This window comes from Alexandromys fortis, unplaced genomic scaffold, assembly GCF_014885135.2.
Source record: "Alexandromys fortis isolate MF-2015 unplaced genomic scaffold, M_Fortis_MF-2015_v1.1 scaffold_138, whole genome shotgun sequence".
Lineage (NCBI taxonomy): Eukaryota > Metazoa > Chordata > Mammalia > Rodentia > Cricetidae > Alexandromys > Alexandromys fortis.
In genome coordinates, this window is record NW_026068034.1 from 32244 (window position 1) to 55766 (window position 23523).

A 23523-nucleotide genomic window follows, 5' to 3' on the forward strand; every position below is an offset into this window, starting at 1 on the left:
GCCCCCCAACACACTTAAGGAGGACAAAAGAAGGCCATTCCCCCCAAACTGGGAAATAATGCCAATGCTCCAGGCCCACCTGCAGTGGACTCCACTCGGCTGCCAGGCTCTACTATCTCCAAGCCAGGGGAGGCCTCCTCACTCTTGCCAAGCCCAGATAATACCTCCGAGAGAGACTACAGTGGAGGAATCCTGCCTTCCAGACGTGGGACCCTGGGCATGTGACCTGGCACTCAGAACTGTTGTAAAAGGGGACCTTGGAGCCAAGGGCAGAGGAAAACAAAGAATTAAAAGCAATCCCAGGGAGTAGGGAGGTAATGCCTGTAGCCATGCTGAAAACCTGAAGGTAAATCCTCAGAAGCTTATAATCCCAGAGCTGGAAAGGCAGAGACAAGAGGAACCCTGATACTCAGTGGCCAGCCAGCCCTGCCTACTTGGCGGTGGGGGTTGGGGGGGTTCTAGGCCAGGAAAAGCTATGTCAAAAAAACAAGGCCCCCACTAACGAAGTGACTCAGCTTTTAAGAGAACTTGCTGCTCTTGCAGAGGACTTAAATGTGGTTCCCAACATGCCCATCAAGAGGTTCACAACTGTTTGTAACTCCAGCTTCAGGGGTCTAATGTTCTTTCCTGGCCTCCATTGGCACCTGCACACACATGTATAAACACACACTAAACACACAAGTAAGAATAAAATAAATCTAAACCAAAAAGGTGTGTCAGGCACAAAGGTCTTTAATCTCAGCACTCGGAAAGCAGAGGTTGACTGGCCTCTGTGTGCTCAAGGCCAGCCTGGTCTAAATAGTTGAGTTCCATGTCAGCCAGGGATAGATAGTGAGACCTTTTAAAAATAAAAATTAAGATGAATGGCTCCTGTGAAACCACACATGAGGTTGACCTCTGACCTCCACATGCACATGCATCTACATACATGTGCACCTGCACACACGTGTGTGCTTTATCTCTCACTATTCTGCTGTCACTGCCCAAACCTAGAACCCTAATGAATCTCTTCAGGACCCTTTTGAGGAGTTGTGGAAGCCAGCAGCTCACCCCTCCAGGCAGGAACATGCACAAAACAAGGCCTCCCAAAGTCACCTGGAAGCCAAATTGAGACCTTCCTTTTCTACAAAAGCTGTTCAGACCAGACTCAGCCCCAGGCTCTAGCCAACACCAGCATTCACAGACACTCAGCAATGTCTCTGCCCCGAAACTGACCCTCCCAGGGGTACTGCTCTTGGGACAGGAGCTCTGTGCATCCCTGGGTCTGACACCAACCATGACTTGGAGATGGCAGAGCCGGGAATGCCTTTGGGTGGGTCATTCTCTGAGGACTGTGAACGCTGGTACTCTCTAGAAGCTGTCTGCCGGCCACAGCATCCACACAGGTCCCTAAGCAGAGTAGGGTCCTCAGAGAGACCGCTCCAGGGAAAATGGCTCATTGTTTCTTTTTTAAAAAAAGCTGTGTGTGTGTGCAGGCCTGGGGTGTGGTGTTTGTTCCAGCTTCTTCAAGCATGGACCCTGTTGTAATTTCAAAGTAAACACAAGGACAATAGCCACAAGGCATTGTCGGGATCCAAAAGAGGTGACGTCAGCATGGGAGCCCTTGCGTGGGAGCTGTGGCCTTGCTCTTCGCACAGTTGTGCACACCCTGGGTGAGTCCTTAGTATTATACTTCATTTCGCACACGTGGAGGTCGGGGAGATGGCTCAGTAGGTAAAGATACTTGCCGCCAAGCCTCATGGCCTGAGTCCCGTCTGTCGGACTCACGTGGTGAAAGGAAAGAACTGACTGACTCTTAAAAATTGTTCTCCAACTCCCACGCGTATACTTGCAAAAGAAAAATTAAATAAATTTGAAGTCACATGTATTTGAATGTGTTAAAGTTTCAGTTCCCTACCAAAACCTTCTATGTGTGCATACATATGTAAGTGTATACGCATGCGTGTGCTTCTGTGGTTCAACCTTCTGGGGCTCCTCCATCCTGCTCTCTCTACAGCACTGGGAGTTGCTCACAGAACTGCTAAACAGTTTCAAAGAGAGGCCCCCGTCCCCAAGTGAGAGAGGGACTCTGAGATGGAAGCCATGCTGGCGGTGAGGATATGTTCTCTGCAATATAAAGGGAAGTAAGGTCCCCAACCTTCTAAATTCAAGTGTCGGGATGAGGACAGAGAAGGAAGGGAGGAAGAAGGGAAGGAGCGGGGTAGGGGGGAAGGAGAGGGAAGGAAGGCAAACAGACAGGATGTCTAGAGGTCAGAGGCAGAAACAGGAGAGGCATCTCTGCTGACCCAAAGGGAGCAATTGGAGTCTCGTTGGTGCTGGGTTGCTCTGTGGTAAGTTGAGAGGTAGCCTTTGGGACCAGGACACTGTTGCCTAACTCTGAGAACTTGAATTGTGCCACTGACCACTGAGGCCAAGGAGGAACAAAGGAGCTCGGAAAGTGTCCTCTGGCCTCTGCTTCAGGGTGTCCATCAGACACTGCCGACTATCCCTACTCCGGGGGTCTGATCAGAAGAAGCCAGCTTGCTGGACAGGGGTTGGTGTGATTCAAATGGGCTAACAAAGGTCCTTGTAGGGCAAACCTCGAAGGCTTCTGAGGCTATTGGCCTCATTCACCCCAGGGTCACCAGTCACCCTATGCCCTGCTTACCTCTCATCTCTCTAAAGCCAGAGTCCCAGAGCAAGAAGCTCCAAGAAGGAAGGTCTAGAAAACCTAGCCAGATAAGACAAGGAAAGTTTCTATGGGTGCAGCCAGCATTCCAGCTTCCAAAGCATCCCTATTTCCTCCGAGGAAGCGTATACCCTAGGTTAGCCAGTACCCTGGCCATATGGCCAGATTAAGGATCTGGGCAGCCCAAGAAAGCAAGGCTAGTGCAAGGTGAACCCTGGGCCAGATCAGCTCTTCCGACGCACATAAAGTTGGTTGGGAGATAGAAGTGGGAACCAAAGATCTCAGGCTGCTCTCTCCATAGCTGTCCCATGCTCAGAGCCTAGAACCTCAGCCAGGAATGAAGCCTTAGCTCACTGTCCCTCTGCTGCCTCCTCCATCCCTTCCCCCTCTTCTTCCCCTCTCTCCATCCCTCAATCTTTATTTCCCTCCCTCCCTCCCTCCCTCCCTCCTTCTCTCCCTCCCATCTTCAAGGCTTATCCAACTGAGCATACTGCCTGCTCCTCACCTGCCTTGCTCACTTCACCCTACTGGCCCTGAGGCCCTGGGCAGCCCCCAGCTAAAGCCAAGGCGGTTTCAGAAAAATGCTGGAAGGTAACTGAATGTGCACCCTCAAAGTTCTCTCCAAACTGGTACCGCAGTCCAGGAACAAACAGTATTACTGTTTGTTGTCCAGGGTCTGTGTTCTCCTTTCAGACCTGGAAATTCCAGCCGGCAGCTGCCTGGAGACAGGGGAGTAGAACTAGTGCCATTGTCTCCCTCCCCGACCCCAGTGCCATGAGAAAAAAATCAAGGGCTGAGGTGTGGCAGGACCAGCTCCCCATTTGCCTCTTTGCCAGCCCAAGGCAGGGCAATCAGGTCATGGGCACCCCTGGGGCTGTGCTTCCATTCCCTTTGCTGCCACTGGGATGGGTAGAATTTACACCCTGACAAACCACTGCCTCCCACACTGCTGCTACTGCTGGCAGAGTCTGGGCCCGTCTAAGGGAGCTGCCGTGAGCACTGCCCACCAAGGTGGGCACCCATCCCTATGCCACCACCTTCTCTCTTTTCTTTGTGGCCTTCAGGAGGTCACCACCACTGCAGGATTCTGCTTCTGTGGAACAAGATTCCCCCTGCCTTTTCCACTCTGAGAAAGGCAAAAGGTTGTGGGTGAGCAACCCCAGGGATGGAAAGTGGGGAGATTGCATTCACCATACAGAAGAGTAGGGGGCCAGGGTCTGTTACTGCCTTGCCCTGGTGCCACTGTCAGCTGCCGGGGTGGCCAGTCTTTGGATCTAGACTGGGCAAACAAGGCCCTATGCCCCAGCATGCCTGGGTCCCAGTGTGCCTGGACTGGACAAAGCCTTGGTCAGACTATTAGAAAGAACTGAGGTGACCATACAGTGACTTTTGTCAGGCCAGCCCGACAATAGCCATTCCAGGATGGAAGAGGACCAGAAGTAACACCAACAGAGCATCCTGGCTCCTAGCATCCTCCAACATACCCACAGCCCTGGTCCTTAGAATCCCTTGGACACTGCTTGACCCAGCCCTGCAGGCTGTGCCTCTGCATGCCCCACTCCTCAGGTCTCTGGGGCAGTCCAACTGTGGAACAGCTTAGGAGTGGGATATTTCAGCTATCAAAGTGGCTTGCAGAGCACTGTTGTCTGGTGGCATATTGACTCCTATGATCATCCTGGGGCTCAAAACTTACAGTACAGGAACCTGGTTTATTTTGTTCGGTCCATTTCCCAAGCATAGGTGGTTGTGGGATGTACTAGATCCCATAACAGCCGTGAAACAGATTTGGAAAATCACCTGCCCAGGCAAGAGGCTGAGGTCAGACCAGGGACCCGCTCCTGTACCTGCCATGGCTGTGCATTTCAGCCATCCTTGCTCAAACTGATGGATGAGCCTTGGGTCTCTGGTTCCAGTGCAAAAACCTGGTATACCTGATCACAGTCCTACCCGGCGGGTGTGGCCTCCCTCCCAGCTGCCAGTTCCCCCATCAGGCCCTAGACCTTGCCACAGCCTTTTCCATGTGTGGGAATGTGTGGCAGAACTCCATCCACAGTCTAGAACTTCCTGACAGGTTGGTTTGGGCATTGCTGACCCAGGAACCTCCTACTCTGACTCTGAAGGACAAGAGACCAGACAGCCAACAGAGACGAGGATGAGTCCCCACAGTTTATTATGGAAGCCAATAAAAGAGCCACATTGAGTATTTCACAAAATGCATGACATTCATTGTTGTGATATGCAACATGGAATATTATATACACATCAAAACCACACGACAGGCAAAACACACACGCGGCACCAGCTCATACCAAAAGGAAACACACAAGTGCTTTATCAATATTAAAACAACTGTGATAAAAACATATTAATATTTTGAACCATGTTTACAATAAAGAACAATTCATATTTTACTAAATAACAAATATTTAACAGCAAAAACTTTATACTAAATATCTATTTTGAATTATAACAAAAATAGTACTTATAATAGTTTATAAAGACAGACACAAAATTATAACATTTATGAAAAAAATGTGTATAAAATAATAGAAATCTGGGCAGGGTCAAAATGGTTGCCCAGAACGCACACGCCAGCGCCTAACTTTGAAAGTGCTTCAATCTGCAAGCCCGTGGCAGGAAGTTCTGTGGGGTTTAATTTTTTAATGTCAAGTTACAATAGTTAGGAATGTGAGAGAACATCACCCATTAATGCTACCACAATGAAACACACGAACACGGGACAGACACATCTACAGGCTGGGCCCCTTTGCCTGTCACCTCTGAGACCCATCCAGGCAGATTGCCTTTTCTTCCTCCCACCCTCACAGGGATCCCCCTCAGCTTTTCCTTCTCCACACCTCCTGGGCTGGCCCCCCAAAAGGGAAGACCCCTGAAGCCTGCTGGGGCCCTCCAGTGCCCCTGCCCCTCGCCAGGGCCAGGGTTACTGCATGCATCTTCAGTCCAAACTGGATGGCTGCAGGCAAGCGGGGCTAGCGTGCAGGAAAACGAACCTTCCAGGCACTGAGCTGGTTTGGGGGGCAGCATGCACCTATGTCATACGCTTTGATGAGTCTTTACACATTTTGGTCTGTTTCAGATCTGGGAAAGGAAATCGAGGGATTATACTTATTTTTAAGTCCACGTTAATTTTGCTGCTAACATCTGTGCTAATGTTCTTGCTTGTGCCGGATCTGTCAGGAAAATGCAGGAGACCACTGAAACATCTGGGAAGCACAGCTTACAGAGGAGTCCCGCTTGGCTGGTGAGACATGACAGTGGCCATCTAGGGTCAGGTTGATGTGGGATGTCATTCTGTGTTTTTATTTTCTTGCAAAGAGGACCCACTGCCTTTGTAACATACAAAACAATGGATGGAAAACAAAAGCAAACAGCAATCTGAAAACAGACAAAATTGCCTAGAGACTCACCAGAGCCCCACACCCTTCCAAAAGGGGTCCTGAGTGGCCAGCCCTCAAAAAGGCAGAGGCAGGAGCCCCTCCTCCTCCACCCAGTTGCCCCCACTGGCTGCTCTGCAACTGAACCACTTCTGACAAATCACACCTATGCCTGTCCTCTTCCTCCTTCTGGTCTCCTTCTCCAAGGCTTTCTATGGCAACCTCCTTGCAGTGTCTCCAGACCCCCTGGGGCCTGAGCCTTTGCAGAGGGAGGGCTCTCTCTACCTTACCTCTTTGCTTTCATCTCTGCTCACACCCTGAGCTGGGCTTGGCAGACAGTGGCATGGGGGTGGGGTGGGTTTAGGATGGGGGTGGGGCGGGGAACTCTCCCAAGAGCAAAGGGACAGAAAGTGAGGGTTAAGGAAGGGGAGGCAAGAAGTCCCTTCAGGAGAACCCGTATCCTTACACATCCTCACTTGGGAAGTGGCTGGCACTGGGGCAGGCAGTGAGCGAACAGGAAGTGGTGGCCCCAGATGCGCAAGCCCAGGGCTTTAACAGATGCGAGCAGGTGATAAAAACCACCAGGCAGAGACATTGGGTGTCTGACCCTGACATTAACCCTCACCAGGGAGCTGGGTTAGACCAGAGACCTGTCTGCTTGCCTCACATAAACCCTGAAAAGGAGAGCCAGGACAGAGCTGGTGATGTGTGGGGTGTGTGCTCCAGACCTCAGTGTAGCCAAGGTCAGTGAATAAATATGGGCTCGGGGGCAGGGGTGGACAGCTGTAGCCCAAAACCACCTGGCTCAGTGGGTCCCGTAGGGGAGGAGTGCCAGTGTGCCTGCCCAGGACCACCAAGAAAGATGCTGGGGATTAAGCCTATAGGCTCCTGTACCCCAAGGTCAGAAGAGAGAACAAATAGCAGCAATAGGTAATTTCCAATGTCCAGACTGGTCAGGCTGGTGCAGGGCACCCTCAAGGCTGGCGGCAGCTCTTGCCCTTCCCAGGTTAGCTTAGGTGAGAATCCCCAAGATGCTGTTCTGGACACCATTTGAGCAGTGAAAGGAGGCAGGGTGAAGGATGCCAAAGAGTGCTCCAAGAGGTCCCCCTCTTATCTTCCCTTCTGCCTTCACAACCACCAGACCACCAACAAAAAGACAGGGGGTAAGAGGAGGGAGCGTTCAGAGGCTATATAGCATATTCTGCTCTGCGGCTCAGCCAACTGGCTCTAACACTGTCATGGGCACACAGAGTCCTGTCCCGGCCCTGTCTCAGGAGCTAAGCTAGGGGGCAGTGGAGATCCAAGGGAGCAGGAGGCAGGAGGGGGCGGGGCCCTTGTGGATTTGGGGAGGGTTTGCCAGAGAAGAGGCCAGAGGAGGACAACACAGGGGGACTGCTGGCCTCCCACCCAGCCCCCCTCCTCACCCCACAGGTTTCTGTCTCTGTCCCCCACCCCTCTGCTAGGCTGGGCTGAGACCAGAGTGAGGCTACACCGTAGCACTCAGCATGGCCTCTGTCTCAGGCAGAATCTCATTCTGATTGGAGTCCAGACCAAAGAACTTGACACTGAGGCCATCCACAGGGTGCAAGACAGGGACCAAAGTGATGCGGGGGAAGGTCCGGGTGGCCAGCTCGAAGCGGCTGGTGCTGGCCAGCTCCACCGCCAGCACCTTCAGGAACAGCTTGGCCAGGTGTTTGCCCAGGCAGGTCCACACACCACCACCAAATGGGAGGTAATGGAAGCGGCCATCCTTGTCCTCGCTGCGTGCCTGGCTGAAGCGGTCAGGGTCAAACACGTTCACATCCTTGAACACAGGCGCTGTGTCGTGAGTGTCTCGGATGCTATACATGACACTCCAGCCCTTCGGGATCTGGAAACCCTGGAGGGCGATGGAACAGAAGGTACAGTGGTGAGAGCCAGAAGAGGCCCACTTACCTGTCCTCATCCTCAGCTGTTCACGGCTTGTCTCTGACCAAAGGCATGCCCCCCCCCACTCCCCACTCCCCCGCGCCCCACTTGTTAGTTCAAGTCTCCACATGGTCACAAGCAGTATCCCATGTGACACACAGGTTGGCTTCATTCAGCTCTACATTTGGGGTCTCTTCCACAAGCCTGAAAGTTACTAGAATCAGGCACCATTCCCTGCCTCCCGCCCACCCCCATGCTGAGGACCCCAAGATGGCCACCTTTTCCTGGCGATTAGCCAAAGCCCCAGCCACCCCACTACCACGGTGACTGGAGCCCAGTCTCACATCCAGTTCGAAGGTCTGCAGCACGGTACGGTAGCCACCAGAGATGGGCGTGAAGAGCCTCATGACCTCTTTGATAACGCAGTCCAGGTAGCGCAAGCCGCTGAGTGTGTCCAGGCGCAGGGTGCCCTCACAGGGGCAGCCACCACCATGCAGCAGGCCCTGAGCCCGCAGTTCCTCCCGCAGTTTCTCCAGCACAGCAGGGTGCTTCAGCAGCTGCATGATCAAGGATGTGCTGGCACTGGCTGTGGTGGCATAGGCGGCAAAGATCAGCTCCAGGGTACCATCCTGCAGCATCAGAGAGACAGGCACACAAGTTAACCTACGCAGCTGGCTTTCTCTAGAGCCCATCTGCCCTGGGCCTTACCTTCCGGCAGCCAATACTTTTGTTCTGAGCTTTATTCTCAAAAGGCTCCTGGGGGACGCAGCTTGACCCCCAGCCTGACTGGAAACGCATTGCTATGATTTAGGGCAGGACACAGGCCTGCTGGCTCCAGAGCTTCGGTCACTTTTTGCTTGGTGCTGGGACTCATGGCCAGCACCAGCAGGGCTGCTCAGTGAGCTCACAGGAAGAGAAAGGACATGTTGCAAGGGCTCTGCAGTGTGTGTGTGTGTGTGTGTGTGTGTGTGTGTGTGTGTGTGTGATGGGTAACTAGGTATCTATACCCCCAGTTTCTTCCTCCATCACCAGAAGCAGTGGTCAGAAGGGCAGGCAGGATCTAGAAGCAGCACAATGCAGCAGCCAGGAGGACCCAAGAGGGGACTGCAGTGGAATGCAGAGGTTCCATCATCCCAAGGTCTGAGTACTTGCTAATGAAGCTACAGCAGCTTCTCCCCAGCTTCCTGGGAGAAGTCTAGATACCAGGTAAAGGGTGTAGAATGGGGGTGTGGATTGGGGATGAACAAGCCTTCCCAAGTGGAAGAGTCCCCCAGACAAGACTCTCCCTGCAGGACCAAAGACGGAGGCCAGCTGTGCTCAGACAGTGGAATGGACATGAGTACCAAGCACGGCTGGGTAATCGGTAAGAGCAGGGAGTCCATATTGCAACCAAACATCTATAGAGTCTGGAGCTGGCCTCCAGGGAGTGGCCTCTGGGCATGTGTTTTCTCGGGACCATGGAATGAACTGAGGAGTAACCCAGCTCAATGGGAGATGCCATCAAGCCTCCGCCAGTCGGTTTGCAGGCCTGAGGGTCAATGTTCCAGAACATCTTAAGAACAAGAGATGGATAGGGGTATGATAGAGCTTACAGGATAGAGCCACCCAAGCACATGGTGCTCACAGCCCCAGGCCACGTGCTACCGTGAACAGAGCAGCCTCAGGCATCCTTCAGAGCAAGGGCAAGGATGCCACTCTGCTGCCTCCACGCCGCTGAGGCAGCTACTGCCACTGCTGCTCAGAAAGCTGGAGCAAAAGCAGCCAGACAATCCCGCACTCTGGGTGAGGGAAGTGAGCAAGGGAGTTCCACAGTGGGGCTTGGTACTGCCCACCCACCTTCAGCTCCTGCATGGTCATCTCCTTGCCGTGTTCCTTGCTGCTCTCAATGAGGATGTCCAGGGCATCCGAGTAGTCTTTGCCCTGGGTACACTGCAGCTTCTCACGGATAGCCTTCTCGAGGCCCTTCTGAAGGATCTGCCGAGCTTGGATGCCCTAGGAGAAAGCGGATCGTCAGCTCTTCCCAAAGGCAGGACTCTCTCTAAGCCTCCAGAGCATAAGAAAGGCTCCAGTCCCATCCCATTGCCACCTCTACCCCTTATCTAACTGTTCCTATGTCCTGTGCTCCCTCCCAGCACCCTCTTTTTGCCTGCATAGGATACTCACCCTTCGGTAGCCACTGAAGGGAAGGTCCAAAGGAAGAGAGAACACATTATCCACAAACTGCTGGTAAACCTCAAAGAGATGGCCCAGATCCTCCTCAGGGATGCTGAAGCCCAGCAGCACACGCACGGCCATTCGGAAGGTAAGTCGCTGGGCCTCCTGATATACATTGATGGCCTCCGGCTGGCTACTCCACGCTCTAAGTGTGTCCTGGATTACCAGTTGGATCTTGGGCAGGTAGCTCTCTAGCGCCTCATGGCTGAAGATCTTGGAGAAGACCTGAAGGACCCAGAGGCAGGTGGTAAGGGACCTGCAGCCAGGGGGAGTGCTGCCCACACTCCTCCTACCAAGCTCCCTGAGGGTGGCCCCATCCCAGATCCCTGTGCAGTTCCCTGCACTGAGCTATCACTTTACCGCCTGTGTCTGTGAGAGAGCGGAAGGCTCTCCAAGCCTTGGGCCACCACAGGGGCTAGGGTGGGACCATACAAAGGAAGGGACTATCTGAGTTCTAGGAGGACCTTGGGCAGAAATGTCAGGAGGGGGGGTTCACAAGTGTCTGTTTCTAGCACACATATGGCTCTCCTCTGCTCCACTATGGGCAGGCAAGAGAACCTATCGCGAGATAGAAAACAGGACTTTCTAGGGACCCAAACTGTCATCAGTCCCCGGGGAATGACTATGGGTGGAGATTTTAGGACGTGTAGAGGCTGAACCATTCAAACATCCACTGTGTGGCCAGGCCTAGAGGCAATAGAGTTCTACCCAGGATATCGCAAAGTCAGACCTTTAATTCTGAACATCTTCTAGGACTATCAAGGGTCCCTGTTCCCATCTCCTGGCCTTGCACCCATCTTCCTGATTGGCTGGGCAGAGCCCTGCCTCCACTCCAACATCAGCATGTTTTCACACATGATGGCCAAGAGAGGAAGGGTGTCTGTTTATTTACTTACAGCCTGTGGGTCTACTTATATCCCCACATACAAATCCAGAGCAGGAGGCACCCCCAGAGCTGGGGAAGAGGAAGAGTTCAGGTAGGACGTCCACCCGCCCATGCGCGTGAAACCACACAAGCACACGGCCCTCCCGTTTGCCCCCCAAACACAACCACCGCACAAGCTGTAAATGTGAGAATTTCCCCTGCAGTCAGCTAATGGAGGAAAAGGTAAGATTTTCCTGGCCTGTGCCCTGCATGGCTAATGGGAGGGCTGGTTTGCAGAAATAACAGTGCTGGCCCTTCAGTGGCCCAGCCATTTCACACAATAGCACTTTCATTCCCCGGTTCCCAGCGGGCAGAGGGAGGGGAGCAAGGCCAGTGAGGGCCAGAGGACCATGCTGCCCAGGCCAGTTTCACCGCCAAGAAACAGCCTAAAGGAACAAGGGTGACAGGGGGTCTTCTAGGTCACTCACACCTTGTCCAGTTTGGGGGGTTCTGGAGAATTTCCTGGCAGGGGGCTCCAGAGGAAGACTATATTGGATGCTGGAGCCCTTGTCCTGGTATTCTTAGAAGTAGGTTCAGCCTTCGGCCAAGGGGTCTTATCGGAGAATGGAAAAGTGGACCCTCGCCCTCAGGAGTCCAGTTAGTGACTACAGACAAGAAGAGGGTTCTACAGAGAACAGAGCTCTGTGGGGTCACCAGGAAACAATGGGAGGCCCAGAGGAAAACTCCTGGTGACAAAACACAGTGAAGAAGCCATCTACCGGGCAGGAGGGGACAGCAAGGCCACACTGGCTGAGAACCAGCAAACTCCTGGAAATGGGATAGGGTAGGAAATAGCCCAGTGGAGATCTGGGCCCAAAGATGGCATGGGCAGGAAGGACAATATCACCAGAACCAGACAAAGCCAAGCAAGTAATCGGGAAACAGCAAGAAAATGGTAAGGAAGGTCAGATTGGGTGTCCAGAGAGGCCTAACTATAATAAGGGATTTGTCAGTGTGTGTCTAGGGTCATGATGCCTATCCTTTGACTTCCTTACCCATAAGATGGTAAGACCTACCCAAGAGACCTCTGGGATGTCTTCAAGACACAGAGCATCTTAGAACCTATTCTACTTTCTCAAGAAGAAGCCCTTCCCAGCAGCACAGCCCAATGGCACTTGAGCCCTGTGGAGACAGCCTGGCACCCCATACCTCACACTGCACCAAGGCCCTGGGGAGCCAGCACAGGCTACCCCAAAGGCTGACAAAAGAAGGGCTCTCTGAGAGGGGCCCACTGGGCTAATGGGCGAGCCCCTTGTGCCCCTTAGGTTACATTCCCTGCGCCATCTAGCGACGGCTAACTGAATCACTTCTCTGGCCTGAGGGGCCCAGGAGGGCAGGCACAACCCAAAAAGACATGGAAGGTCTGGGGCTGAGCAAGGAACTCTGTGGCAGGGGGTCCATACTTGTCCCCAAGTGGGAAGGGATCCTGAGAAAGGCCAGAAACCACGGCCACTCTCCCCCTGGAGCCCCAAGAAGAATAGTGAAAGATCAGGCTCTTGCCTAGACCAGTCTCTGGCTGGCCACGCCTCTGTGTCTAGTTTCCCCATTGGTTTTCTGAAGAGTCCATCTAGATGTTTCTAAGTCCCTTTCTACCCAGATGCTCCCCAGTTCCCTCCTGCTCCCCTTTGAAAGGTGGAGAAAGCAGAGGCATGAGGACCAAGCAAAGGCTGTTAGCAAGCATTTTGGCAGCAGCCTTTGCTCAGAGCCTCCAAGTCCATGGCCCTGCCTCTGGTTCAGCTGCTCTAGAGATTCAGGGGCCTCCCAGGTTCTGGGAGGAAGCCAGGTCTGCATCTCTGGGTCTGTGCCCAGGGCTAACAAGGCGGGCACTTCCCAAAGCAGGGCAGCCCAGAAACCACCAGCCACCTCGGAGGACAGCAGGAGGTGCCTGCCAGGGCAGGGAGAGGCCTGGGCCCCATCAGCTTGTTGGATCTGAGACTGCTGGCCACTGGGGTCAGGCCTGGGGCACAGGGGAAGGTGCCTGGGAGTGGCTCAATATGAAGACAGTTCTGGCCCAGGAGCACTGGCCCTGACCACAGGCAACACAGTGGCCAGGTTGTTTTGTGTTTCATGGGGTCTTCCCTGGGAATTCCCAGAATGAAGCCAAGAATGCCACACAAATGTCCATGGGAAGCAGCCAAACCCCAATAGAGCTCTGCCGATCAAGCAGCAGGTATGGATTTGGCAAGGGAATGGGTGCAGGGAGGGCAAAGACAGAGGATCCTGGAAGAGACTTCAGAATGCCTACCCCAGTATCCCCATAGACTCACAAAACAGCCTGGAGGGAGGACTATTCTAAACATCCCTGAAGAACATCCCCTGGCCCTTTCCATATCCCCAGTAACACAGTTACCTCCATTGTCTGTCTCTCCCTGTGGATAGAACTTGATTGCACAGAGCCTAGAGTGTTCACCTAGGCTTGTCCAAGCCTAAATCCTCTCTAATTGTTCTTACAGATGTCTTCTCTCCCAGCTAGACTTTCTCTTGCCTCTAATCTGGTGTCTCTGGGAGGGGAGGTGACCTTGTAAAAGCCCACAACTCCACAGAAGCAGTACCCGCCTGATCAGCCAGCAGTTGAGGGTGGATGGGCAACTCGATGGGCAGCCACAGCAGCGGGCAGGGCCTGAGAGGGAGCCCACTGCCCAACCAGTGACTCAGCTGAGGAGGAATGGAAGCTGCTGCCCAGGAGGGGTGGGGGCCAGGCAGGCCACCCAGCCAAGCCACCGGAGCCTCGGCCCGTGGAGTGGAAAGAATAACGGAAGGCCGGCAGCAGTCTGCAGAGGGGCGACGCCAAGGTGTGTACTTTAGATTCCAGTAAGGAGGGGGACCAAAGAGGGTGTCATTCTCCAGTTGTCTGCAATGCCACCTGGCTCCCCTTCACCTATGTCTGTCCTCACTCATCCCTTCTGGTCATACAGGGTGAGCCAAGCAGCCCCCTACTCTACTTGCACACGTCTCCCTCCCCATGTGGGTTCCCTGCTACCTAAACTCTGCCACAGGCCCCCAACCAAAGTACTGGAGGGGTGGGGAACAATTGGCTGCCCAGGTGCTTACCATCTTCCAGCTCCAAAAGCTGGAAGCCAAGGGAAGGACTTTGGAACGTCATAGAGTACAGTCCTCACCCTGCTGTTGTAAAGATCCTGTAGGCCCTGGTTCACACCAATCTTTTAGGCTCGGGGAGCCCAGGACGGCTACAATGAATGGCATCAGGGCTCAGGGCCAGAAAAAGACTCCAGCCAAGCCTCCCCTCACCACACCAAGGTCACATTTGCTTTTCAAAGCTCGCAGGGTGAGGGGCTATCAGCAGGACCCAGTGGGACTGCAAGGAGACCGCAGGGGAAGGACAGAGAACGGAAGGAATACAGGAAACAGAAGCCCCCACACTCACCTTGTCTGCTTCCCTGCACAAGGGCAAGCAGAGGGAGGTGCCCACGCCCAGACGCCCTGGCAGCTGGCCTGGGCTTCCTCCCCCACTGACCTTCAAAGAGATCCACTCCTGCCACCCGCCTTCTCAGTAGCCCCTGGGCCCACTTACTGGAGCTACCTTAATTTCTGGATGAAGGAGTTCGTCTAGCAGGAAAAAGGCTTTGTTCCCTTGCGGCTGGGCTGTCTGGCTATGCTACCTACCTCCCTATGGACCCGGAAGCAGTTTGAAACTTCTGCCCTGAACCAAGCCTGGATCCATGTGAGCATGTCTATGGCTACAGCCTGCGTGACGAGCCAGAGGTATCCAGAGCCTAGTAGGGCTGGGCTGGCCTCCCCCATGATTCTATTACCATTGATCACTCTGGGCTCTGCCCACCTGCTGGACAGGAAACCGGCTTTGCACTCCGTGGGCTCTTGGGTCTCCTGTCTCTCAGTGCTAAGACCCAGTACTAAGAGAAACGTGGCTGGAGAGCAGGAGGCTTTCCAGAAGAGCTACCTTCTTTTTCTCTCTTACAACTTCTTACCCCTACCTCCTCATCCAGACTCCACCCATCCTTCCTGGGCAGTTGCCAGCCCCTCTGTACAAGCTGTCAGATAGGATCCTCTGCCCCAGGTTGGGAGGGGTTTCAAAGGAAGAGTCAAAGAGGGAGCATGAGGCCTGGCTTACAGGGGTGATGCAATCAGCCTAGGGGGACACTCTGGAGTTCTGCATGCAGTCCCACCCCTGCTAGCCCTAGACCACCAGGGCAGCCAGGGCCAACATGTGGAGTGCATGCAGGGATGCCTGTGAGAAGCCCTCTCCCGACACATCTGGCTAGACCTCCCAGAGAAGGGGTAGTCACCCACCTCGATGGAAACAGTGACTCTTCTAGTTCTCAGCCAGCCATGTCCCGGCACACCTGGGCCCCACTTCCTGCACATTCATCCTAACCAGGCTGGGGCGTGGCCCTCACTGTAATGTGAGCTGCATTACCCTCACTCTGGCCATAAGGTGCCCTCCAGGCTTTCGCATCTTCAAAACTGACCTATCTCTTCAGGGCAACATGGCCATTCAGAGACATGGCCCCTGTGTATTCAATTCTTGTCCTTCCTATCAGGTTCTACTTCCTGAGGGCAAGGATCAAGCTCCCCACTTCTTAGTACCTATGAAATTCAGTAAACAGGATCCCAGATCACACTTCAGGGTGACTTGAGAAGGATCCTACCTACGTGACCACCATAAAGCAAGCGCGCATACAGAAACCCCCTCTGGATTTTGTTTCTGGAACTTGGGTCAATATGTTCTGGCCTCTGACCACTCTCTATCCCCAAGAGCAAAAAAGGCCAGGAGCTCAGAAGAAGGGACTCCCCCACAACGCCCCAGGCACACCATTCATCTGTCCCGTTCCCTTCCTTGTCCCCTTGCTTCAGATGGACAATGTGGACTCAGACCTTGGCTTTTCCTGTCCAGACCTTTCCCACCTGACTCCTGGAAGACAGGGCAACTCCGAGCTGTAAGAGGGTGAGCTTCCACTGCACTGGCCAAAGCCAGCGCCCTGTGTGAGCTGAGCCCTGAGAGGAGTTGGGCCTCACTCTGGTCCTTCCTCTCAGCACCTTGCCCCACCCCAGCTTCCTGCAGCCCCAATAGGCAGGTCCTGGTAGTGCTGCAGGCCAATGTTGCCGAGTGACAACTGGGGGTTCAAATCTCAGTCTAAATCATAGATCCCTCTGCACCAAGCCTCTGAAGGGAAGTGAGGAGACAGTAGCTTGGAGTTGGATTCCCAGAGATCGCAGCTCTCTTTCTCTTCTCTCCTTGCAAAGAAGCCTTGATGGGGTCTCAGAAACTCAAGGGGAAAACCACTGCCCCCAGCCCCGCCCCCATTTGCCAGCAAGCTGCGTTCACTGCTGCCAGCATCCCGTCAGACCTTCAGAAGCCCTTCTGTAGAATTCTTGGGAGACCTGCACATCTTCCTTTGAATTTTTTCTCGTGTGTGTGTGTGTGTGTGTGTGTGTGTGTGTGTGTGTGTGTGTGTGTGGTTTCTTTTGTGCCTGCCAAGGAGAACGACCCTTACGGGACGGTTCAGAGAACATCAAAGCTCAGAAGCAGCATCAGTGATTGTCCCACTACTCCCCAGTTATCCAGACCACCTAACAGTAGGGCTGTTGGCAAAGGGCATGATCCCCGCGGTCCCGTCCACCCGTTTCCTTGTTCCAGTGCACCTCCCCAAGGCAAGAGGCCCCCTTTCTTCTTCTTAGGTTCCAAACCTGAACGAGTCCTCTGACCCAATGGAAAAAACAGAGTGAAGGAGCCTTGCAGCCTCCCTTCTGGCGGCTTCCAGCCCAAGGCCGGCGCCCCGCCCGCCCGCCGGCCGGCTCAGCCTTCGGGTTACTGCAGTTCAAACAGCACGTGCCGCCCGCGCTCCCAGCCCAGCGGTGGCGGCGGCGCAGCTGGAGGGGGCGGGGAGGCGTGCTGCTTGCGCTCTGGCTCGCCTGCTGCGCGTCTCTGCTCTAGCTCGGGAAATCCACCGGATAAACACCCACTTTCTCTTCCTCTTTCTGGAGGCTGGGTGCGCTTTGAACCTCAGCGCACCTAGACTGCTCTCCCAGCCCTTGTCCTCCCCGCCCCCACCGGCCTGCATGCCAGCCAGGGCAGGGGTCCCAAGCCCACCCAACCTATTCCCCGGGCTAGGTCAGGAGACCACTGCCCACAAGGTATCTCCAGTCCTGCAACACACGACAGAATCGCCTTCCAGGCAACCTGTGGCTGCTCGGCCAGGTTTGGTTTCAGCATGATCGGTCTTTGGGGCTTTATTGGGGGAAACTTTGAGAAATAGGGTTGAGGAGTGGAGGGTGGAACAGCCCGCCCCGCCCCCTTCTTTTTTTTTTTTTTCAGTATTGTGGCGCACTGAGCAACCGCATCCATCACTGCAGACCCCACACGTACAAGCTTTGTCCAGACCATATACAGGCAGGCCCCACTGACCTTAGTGGTGCCACCGTACAGTGGGCCAGCTGGTCAAAAGGTGCATCAGTGTGGATCAAGAGGAGGCCCAAGCCGAGCCCGGATTCGGGCAGGAAACCCCTCTAGGCAGGGAAGCTCAGATTTCTGTGCTCCTTACCCGAGAAAGGCGAGGGTCTGCGCTCTTACCTTGCGCTTGTTGCGGTGGATGTCGCCAATGGAATTGGCCACCGTGTTGGGGCCAAGTAGCACACGTGCGCTCCGCGGCCATTCGGTGCTCACTAGCTGGTGTTCACCCAGGAGGATCTTGCGCACGTTCTCCGCACCGGTCACACGGATCAGCGGCCGACCAAGCAAGTGTGTTTTGAAAACGTTGCCATACTTCTCCCGGCGCGACGACTGGAAGTCGGAACCCTGCGGGAATACACCAGAAGCCTCTCAGGGCTCACAGAGGATCTTTGATGCCCTTGCATCCAGCCTCATCCTAGGCACCGGCCATCCGGTTCCTGTCATCCCCCAACATTCAACACAGGCGCACATGTACCACACACACACACACACACACACACACACACACTTATGGGTTTTATTTTTCACGGCGTGCATTAGGACTGGGAAGTGGGACCTGAAGAGTAATAAATAATGCGGGAGGACTGAGATGCAGGGGCACCCACGGAAGGCTGTTTTTGGTAATGGTTTTTTTTTGGGGGGGGGTGGTATCCCCGACGACTGAACCTGAAGCTGGAGCCTGCTCCCCCACCCCTGCTCGGCAGAGTCTCTCGGAATAAATATTTCCAGGCTCTAGGCCACGGGCTGGCGGGACCCCGCAGGGTGGCCGCAGGCCAAAGATTATTTATAGCGGCGAGTTGTGCATGCCCGAAGGCTGTCCCCAGAGAAGGGGGTTGGAGTTTCCTCTCTGCTCCGGTGTGGCCCTCCGTGGGCTCCGCAGGGTGGAGTCTTGGGCCCAGAGCCACGACTCTCTTGAAACATTTGTCCTGGGAATAACTGGGACGAACTTTTGTCACCGCCCTGAAATTTGGAATTGGAGCACCAGGAAGGTGCTTCTGAGGGGCGGTGGGATGAGGCGCGGTGACCCGCGCAGGTAACTGGATCGCGGGGCCCTGACCGATCCCTGTGCTCCACGTCCAGCTGCCTGTAGTGCCGGAAACCTTCATAGTATTCGCCACCCAGCCCGCCTTAACTCTTCTCCCGCCAGGGTGCACCCGGTGCAAAGAGGCTGAGAGCCACCTGTGCAGTCTCTCCTGCGGACTGCAGAGCTGTGGCCGGGGCTCCCGCCTTCGTGTTCTCTCAGGAACGCGTCATGGCTCCCTCCACCCGGAGACAGAACGCTCCCCTTCTCCCAGGTTGTGTCCCCCGCCCCACTTTCCTTTCTCCAAGGGAAACTATACTCCAGTTAGAAGTGAACACGCCCCAGATGCGAAAAGTGACTACAGAACCCAGATTCCTAATGGCTTTTCCACATGCTTCTGGGCCCGGCTCGCGACAGGGAACGAGCCGGGAACCCCCGCGCCACCTGGAGGGGCTGAGTCGGGGACGCCCCCATCCAGACGCCGGTTTAGACGGCGCCGGCTCCTTTAAGAGAAGTCGGGCGGAGGTGGGGTGCGGCAGAGGGGGGCACCGAGCGGGGTTCCCGTCTTCGTCTGCAGCGCAGTCTCCCTCGGTCGGTCTCACTCCGTCTCTCCTCTCCCGTCTTTTCCTCTGTTTTTCTTTTCTTTCGACACAAAAGTTGGGTTGTGAATTTTCCGAGGTCGCCGCCGCCTCGCCCCCACCCCCGCCTCTGATCTGCCTAACTATAATTAAAGTGCGTTTTTTGTGGCTTTAATAAAGAGTTATTTGTCCGCCGTTTCCACGGCCTTCACAAAGAGGACTTTCATAGGGGCGGCCGTTCGGGCCGCGAGTCCAATTTATACAAAAATGTATTTTTAGCCCTGGGCTCTGTTTAGATGGTGCTTAGTGGAAACCGAGAGCCCTTGGAGGTCCCCCGTAAAATCTGATAAATTACTCCGAAAAAAACACCGGATTCGGAGGGTTCGCTTTAACCCCTTAAGCACCCCTGATCCCTACCCCGGGGGATCTGACCCCCAGAGACACGGATGCCCTGGCGAAGGGTGCCTCTCTGACTTCTGTGCTGGCTGCACCACACCCGCAAGGGCCCTTGTGGGACTGAGAAAAGGGGCAAGGGACATGGGGGAGGGGCAGTTCAGGAAACCGGATGGGAACGATGATTCCGAGGCTTTGCCTTAAGCAGGCGGGAACCGTTGCCCACTTGAGTTATTTTATTTTCTAAATTCCCGGCTAAAGCCTGGACCACCGCCACAGTTAACCCTTTAAATGTGGAGACAAGAAACAGGCAAAAGAGATCCTTAGGGATCGTCCGATTGGTTGAAGTGACCCCACCCAATTGGACAAGCAACCCCCCCCAAAGAGATGGTCCTACTGTGAGGCATGGAGAAATGGGGGGGGATCTCTCAAGCCCCCTCCATACCCACTTTTCTCCTGTCACTCGGCCCCCGATTGGGCGCAGTGGGGTGTGTGTGTGTGTCTGTATGCCCACGCGCACTAACTGCACGCGTCTATTAATTTCAAGCCAAGCTTTCGCACGTCTAAACCCATAGGTCCCCTCGCACGCGCGCTCATCTTTCATTTCTCCTTTTGAGGGGTTGGGGTTGTCTGTTTAGGGATATTCAGGCTGTCCTTAAGTCCGTGAAGCGATCACCCGCCTGACAAACTCACCTCCCGCTGTTACACCAGAGGTGCACCCCCCCATAAAAAAAAACCCTGGGGTGTATCAAATTGCAAAAGCGATTGTCTAGCACTGGACGAGGTTAACTCCAGGTTAATCTGCCTGCTACTTACCTGGGTCTGGTCCTCAACGAGCCTGGCCCCAACTGTCACCAGAGTGGAGTTGTGAGGCGTCCAGTTGCATAGGCACTCTGGATTTCTTGCATAGCTCTCCCAGTTTCCCTCTGCTAAACTGTCCCCACCCAATAAGCAAACAGACCCTTTTCCCCGAAAGCTGAGAGCTCTCAGCTCTCTTGCCTCGAATTTCCCTTAGGTTACCTTTTTCCTCTCCCACCATAACACACAGACACAGACGCGCGCGCGCGCGGACACACACACACACGCACACGCGCACACACAGAGTTGTGAGTAGCACCTTGTATCAGTCCAATTGTACCTGAGCCGGATACACTGCGGAATGTTGCCCGGGTCTTAGTGTGGGCTATTCCAAGCTGCCACTGGCCTTCTCTTTTACCTCTCAGCGTCTAGGTAGATACCCAGGACGCTAACACAGACTGGAGCTCAGAGACAGAGACGAAAGCTAAGTGACACCACTCCAGACTGGGGCGCCCGCAGCCCAGGCGCACCACACTTGGGAGCCATCTCTGCTCCTCACGACCCCAACCCCCCATCATCAGCCCTCTGAACTAGCTCACCCGGCGCCCAAGGACTCCGAGCAGCACTGCTGGAGAGCTGGGGAAACCCAGGCGGCGCCGACTGAGGCAGAGAGGGGCGGGGCGGGGACCGGCTAGTCCAAGCGTCCGAGTGTCCGAGCTACCGGCGCCCCCTGGCCGGGCACCCGTGGCTAGCGGACTCCAGGAGCAGCTGGGCGAGAGTGCGCTTACCTGTAGCAACCAGTGGCCGGTCTCTCCGATGAGCGGGAATCCCATGGAGCCCTTGGGGATGGGCAGCTTGCAGCTCTTGTCGCGGGTAGCCGCCCAACGCAGCTGCCACAGCTGCTGCGACACCGCCAGCAGCAGCGTCACGGACACCAGGCACGCGGCGAGGGTGGCCAGCGCCGACACCAGCTCCAAGCCCTCAAAGAGCATGTTGGCGGCCGCTCGGGGGATTGGCTGTGCGGGCCGCGAAGGGGGAGGGGAGGGCCGGACTAGAGTGACGGGGGAGGGGAGGCTGCGGCCGGGGGTCCTGGCACCCCTCGGGCGAAACCCAGGAGATGGGGCCCAGAGAAGGGGTCTGAAGGCTGCGAGGTGATCGAAGAGAGGGAGAAAAAAGATTTCCTGGAAGAAGAGAGGAGACACGAGGCGACTCGAGGTGTAACTTTGTTTGTTTGTTTGTTTGTTTGTCCCTTTACGCGGGCTTAGGGCTGCTCTGGGGAGGTGAGATGAAGCTGAGTCAAGCTGGTGAGCCTGCTCTCCCCTCGACCATCACACTAGAAAAACTTTGGAAAACTTTATCCACCAGAAGCCTCTCGGAAGCCCCCTACCCTGCTCAAAGTGAGGGGAGCAAAAAGAAGGGGACCCGAGAGCTAGCGGAAAGTGCGGTCAATTTATCAAAAGTATACCTTCAAAATTTCTAGGTGCATAAAAAGGAAAAAATCGGAATGCAAAAATTCCAACGAACCCAGAAACTTTGGGGGCTTGGGAAAAGGCTCCCCAGATGAGACGAGTGCAGAGGCTGGAGCCGCCGCGGCACCCGGAGGCGGGCGAGGCGGGCGCGTTGGCCCAAGCGCGAGCGCGGAGTCGGCGGGACGCAGCCGGGAAGGGACGCAGCCGGCCACAGAGCCCCAGGCGGGCGCTGGGGCGGCGGCGGCGGGCGGGAGGGGTGAGGCGGGGTGGGGTTGGGGGGGTGGAAAACCCGAGCCCGGCTATCTATCAATTAAGAAAAGGCAGTCTGTCCCGGGACGCAGTCTCTCGGCTCTGGCTCTGGAGTTGCTGTTGGGGAAAAGAAAAGAGAGGAGGGGGGGGCGGGGAGAAAGAAAGAAAGAACGGCAAAAAGGGATGAAAGAGGGGAAAAGCAGGAGGCAGGACTTCAGGGCTGGTGGTTTGAAAAGCGTCTCTCAATCTGATTTGATCCAAGGCAAGGCGATGCGTGTGTTTATATAGAGGCGGGAGGCGCGCCGTGGGCTTGCGGCCAGCTCCCCCCCTGGGCGCGCTCACAAAGCGGGAGGCGTGGTGAGAGGCCGGCCGGCTGCCGAGCGTGTGAGCTCCCGCCGGCCTCCCGCCCAGCCGCCCCGCCCGCCGCCCGCCGGGGACCCACTTGTAGGCGCCTCAGGATCAAACTCAGTTCACCTCGCGCCTTCTTTTCCTTCTCGCCCGCGTCTCGCCGAGTCCAGCACCTACGGACGGATGAGATGAGACACACATGCCCCCGAGCGCGTGCACACACACACACTCCTGCGCGCGCGAACACACGCGCGCGCACATCTCTCTCTCTCTCTCTCACACACACACACACACACAAACACACACACTCCAGACACACGAGCGCGCGCGGTGCGCACTCTCTTGGTGCCCGTTTGGCCACTAAGCTACTTCGCTCCCGCCTTTTCTCCCTCCTGGGTCCCCGAACCCGTCTTCCAGCTTCCAGCAGTCCCCTCGTGGAAGGCCCTTGTCGGATTGCCCACATCGGTTGGGGCTTGCCAGAAGTCTACCGGTAGCTTATCCTGCGGGATCCCGCGGGTCCCCGCAGGCTGCAAGTACCACGTAGGTGTCATTCCCCCCCAATTGCCTCTAGCCAGGGTCCTTATTCCTAATCTCTGCTTCTCCAAACCTCAGTTGTCAAGATCCACATGTCTCTTACCATAGAAGGCCTGGAGGGTCACCAGTCTTGTGTCTGTCCCAGGCTACTGACGCTGAACTCTCCAACACCTCCGAGGACACCCTCCCACCCCAGTCGCCCCCCCCCCAACCCACGCATTCTGTAGTTACAAGTCAGCAGCCAGCATTGTCCTAACTAACTGCAATACTGGTCCCGGAAAACGTCCAGTGCCTGAGACAAATGCGGTGGCCCCTGCAACCAGGAGGCCTGTACAAACGTTCATTGATACGTTTGAATAAGTAAACATGTTTGTGATCCCGGCCACCTTCTCAGAGCCTTCTCAGAGCCGGCCACAGGGAGCCCAGAGCGTGAGTCTGTGTAATGAGTGATTGTGGCTCCAGGCCACACCTGCTTGTGCTCCCGCCTGACGTTGGTGGAATGTTGGGAGTCTTTCCTTGTGTCTGCGCATCCATGGATCTGCCTGTTACATGACCTTTCCTGAGAGCCTGGGACGGAGTGAGCACACCAGCGC

The 23523-nt window shown here is 55.3% G+C and overlaps 1 protein-coding gene across 3 annotated transcripts; it reads right to left on the reverse strand.

The window, feature by feature from the left end:
- Positions 1 to 4821: 4821 nt before the first annotated feature.
- Cyp26b1 (cytochrome P450 family 26 subfamily B member 1) lies at positions 4822 to 22569 on the reverse strand. Of its 3 annotated transcripts, none has more exons than XM_050164974.1 (7): positions 21119 to 21250; positions 19006 to 19203; positions 17661 to 17885; positions 10135 to 10410; positions 9808 to 9963; positions 8316 to 8600; positions 4822 to 7942 (listed from the first exon to the last, which is right to left on the reverse strand). In XM_050164974.1, exons 2-7 carry the CDS (start codon positions 19033 to 19035, stop codon positions 7550 to 7552), a joined length of 1365 nt encoding a protein of 454 aa, XP_050020931.1. In that variant the 5' UTR covers positions 19036 to 19203; positions 21119 to 21250; the 3' UTR covers positions 4822 to 7549. The 3 variants fall into 3 exon arrangements, with proteins under 3 accessions (XP_050020931.1, XP_050020930.1, XP_050020929.1); XM_050164973.1 differs by lacking the exon at positions 21119 to 21250 and adding an exon at positions 20349 to 20609; XM_050164972.1 differs by lacking the exon at positions 19006 to 19203 and having other exon boundaries at positions 21119 to 22569.
- Between the last annotated feature and the right edge of the window lie 954 nt (positions 22570 to 23523).

Excerpts from the sequence above, each read along its gene's own strand:
- Cyp26b1 (XM_050164972.1), bottom strand. The coding sequence starts at position 21,322 with ATGCTCTTTGAGGGCTTGGAGCTGGTGTCGGCGCTGGCCACCCTCGCC. Across the intron at positions 17,886-21,118 it reads CCGGCCACTGGTTGCTACAG|GGTTCCGACTTCCAGTCGTC; the intron begins GTAAGCGCACTC and ends GTATTCCCGCAG. Across the intron at positions 10,411-17,660 it reads TCCACCGCAACAAGCGCAAG|GTCTTCTCCAAGATCTTCAG; the intron begins GTAAGAGCGCAG and ends TGGGTCCTTCAG.